At 27.0% G+C, this 5,420-nt stretch overlaps 1 protein-coding gene across 1 annotated transcript; it reads right to left on the bottom strand.

Moving 5' to 3' along the window:
• Positions 1-2,282: 2,282 nt before the first annotated feature.
• Positions 2,283-5,163, bottom strand: LOC113378798 (transcriptional activator protein Pur-beta). Its single transcript, XM_026619394.1, has 8 exons — positions 5,035-5,163; positions 4,621-4,668; positions 4,382-4,491; positions 4,188-4,290; positions 3,986-4,104; positions 3,793-3,914; positions 3,613-3,718; positions 2,283-3,418 (listed from the first exon to the last, which is right to left on the bottom strand). Exons 1-8 carry the CDS (start codon positions 5,075-5,077, stop codon positions 3,260-3,262), a joined length of 810 nt encoding a protein of 269 aa, XP_026475179.1. The 5' UTR covers positions 5,078-5,163; the 3' UTR covers positions 2,283-3,259.
• Between the last annotated feature and the right edge of the window lie 257 nt (positions 5,164-5,420).

Below are 5,420 nucleotides of genomic sequence, written 5' to 3'. Positions count from 1 at the left end.
GCATGCTACATAAATTAAGAGAACTTTAAGAAAATTATCATAGAACTGTTTGTATATATTAAATATCAACATATAGAATATTTTAATATTAATGATATATTATGTATCAAGTTGCTATTAATAAGCATATTTTTGTAAATACATGAACATGAGTAAAGTACATTGTTTGGATAAATATATTTGCAGAATATATATAAAATACTCGAACTCACTAAGTTTGAAAGGAAAGGAATAATGGAGTGCGAATAAGAATAGAAAAATCATTAAAAATTGTTGCTGTGGTTCACAGGCATGTAAAAAAGTATATATTTATGAAAAAATATTGAAATGCCAAATATAAATGCAATGCAAGTTTGTAATCAGGAATTCGTTTACAACAATGAAATCTAATTTATAGTATTCAGTATATGCAACAAAGCTAAAATATTGAAATTGCTACAGCTTGGTGAGTGTTATTAAATGGTATGAATATATTATATTCCAATATTGTCTAGGGTAGTGACCAAAAATGCTTGGAAAGAACTAAGTTATTATGAGTGTAATGTGTAAAATTTTAAAACAAAAACTATAAAAGTCTATTTTCAGCTGTCATTCATATATTGAAGAATCTCATGAAGTTTTATCAAAGAAGGCTGTGATGAAGTTATATCACAGAAGTGTCATGGGAGTTTATGGTCAATACTAAAATTACCAATATCTCATGGTCATGTCTTGAACTGCACACATGAAGTTTTATATTATTGGTTGTTCTCAGTGAATTTTAGATGAGATATGGTGGCAATACACTAATTATGCATACTATTTAGACTAGGAATAAATGGATTGTAAGGTAAAAGGTAATCATGTATACGATAAGACAAGAAATATAACATATTTGGAATCCTACTAACTTAGTTTGTTCTCAAAAATATATTATTTTCTCTTGACAGCATTTCTTACGTATAATATTAGTTTTAAAATTATTTTTTTTTATCATATTATTGTATGAAGTCAATAACAAAACTTTTTGTTTTGATTAACTTACACATGATGACACTGATCTGATACACATTAATCATGTATAACATTACTTTTTTATTTTGAAAATTCAAAGGCTTTCTATTGATATTTCAAATCAATCTTAATTACAAAACTGTAGCTTTAATAAATAATTTTGCTAAAAATATAAAAATTGAATTATTTCATTAATGATTTATGAAAAGCTAAATATTGCAACAGAAAACAATGAGGTTCAATCCATAATGGGATTTTTGATTGCTTCGATGACACCGGTCTAAAATACACACACTTTAATCAAGTATAACTGATAATTATTTTTTCACTTTAAATTTATATATTTACAAATTCATACGCAACAAACGGTTTCATTTTTCATTCTGAAAAAATAAATTAAATATCGCACAAGAAAACTTATTTTTGATCCTGGGTAATTATATTGATAATTTTCGTACCTGAAATAATAGAACAATAATAGACTGAATTCATAGAAATATAATAATATATTGAGCATATTTAAAAGTACACTTTCATTACATTATTATATTTGTATTTTAATATATGTACCCTAGTAAAATAAATTATATTTTCAATATTTATCTATATGAAACTCACATGGGCGGTACATAATGGTGAATTTGAAGATGTGTAATATTCATATTCTATACACACATTACTAACATGTACTTATATACTTTCCATGAATCCTGCTGTTGAACATTAAGCTGCATTATTTTTTAACCTCCATGCTGGGTATACAATAATTACAATCATTCCAAGTGAATACATTTTGCAATGACTCTCTAAAGCCAATTATGTAAAATTTCAAATCAAGGCCTAACATGTGTAGTAACTGTGCAACATTGAACATTTTTTAAATTGATGAAATGTATTTATTTTTTATATTACCGCTTAACGGGTCAGTTTTGAATGTATCATTCATAAATATGGAGATAGAATTTTCTTAAACTATACACAGAAAAATAATTGCATATCCTATATTAATAATTTGCTTAACACAAAGCCCATTACAAACAGATCAAAATCTATAACATTATCCATAAAAACCAGTATTACGGACACATCGAAGCCAAAAGTTTATCACAAAACATCACATATATATTCTATTATTGGTATTTTATACCTTTGTAACAAAATTAATTCCAAATTCACCAAAATTAAGTACCTTCAATAAATGATGTATATATAAATATATAATATATATAAAATGTTAAATATATATATATAATACATTGATTTCCAATACAATTGCTTTGATCTCTGCAGTAAACTTTCCACTAAGAAATAAAGTAATTTCATTATAGTTTGGTTAACTGTTTTTATAGTAATAACAAAAATGGAATGAACTTCTTTGTGATTATTTCTACAATTAATTCAAAACATTACTGCATAAGTTTCTGTTCAATACAAGCCCTTTTGAACATTTAAATTTGTACATAACATTTTTTTTGTTAAATTATATATTCTCTAGTAACACACTGGATGAACTCATGGTCTATGTTTAATTATGAGAAAAATTATACTTGATATTTCATTACAAATCGAGTTGTCATTGCTGTATGTACCGCACATGTGTATTTTTGTGATAATTCAATAAAAAAAATAAAGTTTCAGAACTTCGTAACAATATTTAAAATACTTTACTCATTTAACAAATGGTATACAAATAAAAATCAGTATAAAAAATAAACTATAAAAAAGTAACAAAAATGTTAATTCTAAGACTGAGACTACAATGAATTACAGCAAAATCAATATGCAAAACTTTCAATAGATGTTGTACATACACAAAAAAAAATTATACTTCGTCATTTAATCATTAAATTAATTCATTTTAAAAATTGTTAACAAAAAATTAAATTTGTTTTTCAACTAATTCCACAACAGTACTGACTTCTCAACATGAGTTTGACTTTGAGTGCAATTATTACTAAATCAAAAATCATCGCAATAGACTATCAATTGCATGTTCTAAATCCAATTTTGATATTCCGAAAAATATTTTTTCATAATTATTAGTGTCCAATGAGTCATCATATATTTGTTTGTAATCAACTTTAATACTTTCATGACATTCAAATCGATTATGTATTATAATTTAATATCACCAGTTTATACCACTACATCATATGTAGTATATACAAAAGCTTATAATTTTTCTACATCATCGATGTCTTGTCATTTATAGTAGATGTTAACACTAATAATCATTTAAAACATAAAAATAAAAAGATCACAAGCCTTATTTTAGACTGGAGGATTGTTGTTCTACATTAACCATCTCTGTGGTGGTAGCTTCACCAGAATGTTTCATTTTATCGCAATAATCTGCCAGTATGTCCCTGAATCTTGACCAGCATTTTTCGGGGACCGTTATGGCTGTACGAAAGTTGCTTTTTACCTACAAAACACAATATGAAATACATTAGAATCAACATATGAATTAGCACCTACAATTTTTTTTATTATCTTAAAATCAACACTTATCTATTTCATATTCTTTTCTCTATAATTATTTAGAAACTGTGCATATGTTATTTTAAATTTAAAGGAATAATATGTAATATGGGTTTGTTAAACAGTTAATGTAATTACCTCGCTAATGCGCATATAAATTCCGCGATTATTTTGGCCAATGTCAAAGTAGAAGTTTTTGTTATCCACTCGCATGTGACGCCCTTCAGGAAGTTCTCCTTTATATCTGTCCATTGTCAATATTGTTAAATATTAATATTTAAAACTAAATCATTATAAAGTATTTTCAGGTAAACAAACCCTCCATCATCCGTTCCAAACTCTTCTAGCAAATCTGTTAGTGCATCCCGAAATTCTATCATTCCCTGAGCTGGAATCGCAATTTGAGAGCGTGGCCCGCCACGAGTTATGGTTTGTGATACCTAATGTAAATAAATTAATTAGTAAAAGATATGGAACTAAATACTATAACAACATAATTATAAATTTTTACCCGTAAAAATCGCCCTCTGGAATTTTCTTTGAGATCAAGATAATAACGACGATTATCTTTTATCATCATCTCTGACTTAAGCTTACCGTCTTCTGGAACATTCTCTGGGTTGGGCGGACCTATTAAACAAATTGAACCAATATACAAAATATATACATATTTTAAATTATTGATTGATACCATAGAATGCAAATAAACCAACCTAAGGATGCATAGTAATCACTAAAAGTTGATAAATGATCTCTAAACTCAGCGGCTGTTGACAAAGCTAAATATACTTGGCTGCGACGTCCATCAGCACCAATCTACAAATTTAAAAAAGTTGATGGTTACATTCAAATCAAAATTTAAATATACAATCAAAAAATTTCTGGAAAATCTCTCAAAATTACTAACCTCAGCAACTTTTATAAACCTGCCTCTGCGATTATGTTTCACATCAAGATAGAAACGCTTGGCTTGAATTTGCAACATTTTTGTTGCAAGTTCTATCTCAGTTTGCTGACCTAAAATTGTTAAAAATTTAAGAGAATCTTAATGCTTATGCATATATGAGAAAATAGAAGTGATCCTAAAAAATTTAAGTCTTATTTTAAAACAAATTTAATGTGACAATGCTGAATGATTTTACTCACCTGAATCAAAATCCGCTCCTCCTGCATCCATTCCCTGGCCATGGTATTCTAAAATTTTCAACAAAACATAATAGTGTTTTAATTCTATAGAATCTAGATCCTTATTCAAATTTACATGTTTGATATATTTGAAACCGTAAATAATCGCAAAATTCAATTAAAATGGCAAAGGGTACTACATATCACAAGTTCGTTGCAAAATAATATTCCTATTTAGTTAAATTTATTATTTTACTGCATTTCGTATAGTTAAAAGATAATATATGGAGTCGGCCATTTTTAACTATTTAATCTGAAACAGATGTCAAAATTATATTCTGTTACGCTAGTGGAAGCGTTATAATAACTATAGTAAATTGTCGGGCTAGTTTTCATTTGATTTATTAAAAATGCTACGTTTTTATTTGTACATACTCTGGCTGGGAATCCCTTCGTCTCCACTGCCAATATCCGACATTGCAAACCCACACAAATTTCACACAACACAGTACTTTAGGGCCATAGTCAGTTTACATGTACGATTCTATTTTCGAACGAAAAGTCAACCCAGCGTCAGAGATATTCATAACGATTACGGAAAACAAAAACACTATTTAGACGTGGTAAAACTAGTTATGAATATGATTTCAATCAAAAATAATTATTTTTTAATTAAATTACGTTTTACATATCATTTGTCTGATAAATATTATTTAAATGTTGGATCAGTTTTTCATTTAAAATTTGAATAAAAAACGGATTTGCAACTTCTATTACACTTAATTAGTATTATTTATTTTATTATTGAATTAACATTGAGA

Source organism: Ctenocephalides felis, unplaced genomic scaffold (genome assembly GCF_003426905.1).
Source record: "Ctenocephalides felis isolate EL2017-DRISC unplaced genomic scaffold, ASM342690v1 CF-g0.4_SCAFFOLD_01886, whole genome shotgun sequence".
In the NCBI taxonomy this organism is placed as follows: Eukaryota; Metazoa; Arthropoda; class Insecta; order Siphonaptera; family Pulicidae; genus Ctenocephalides; species Ctenocephalides felis.
Note: the sequence above shows the minus strand (reverse complement) of the source record. Positions and strands in the feature narration are given on the sequence as shown.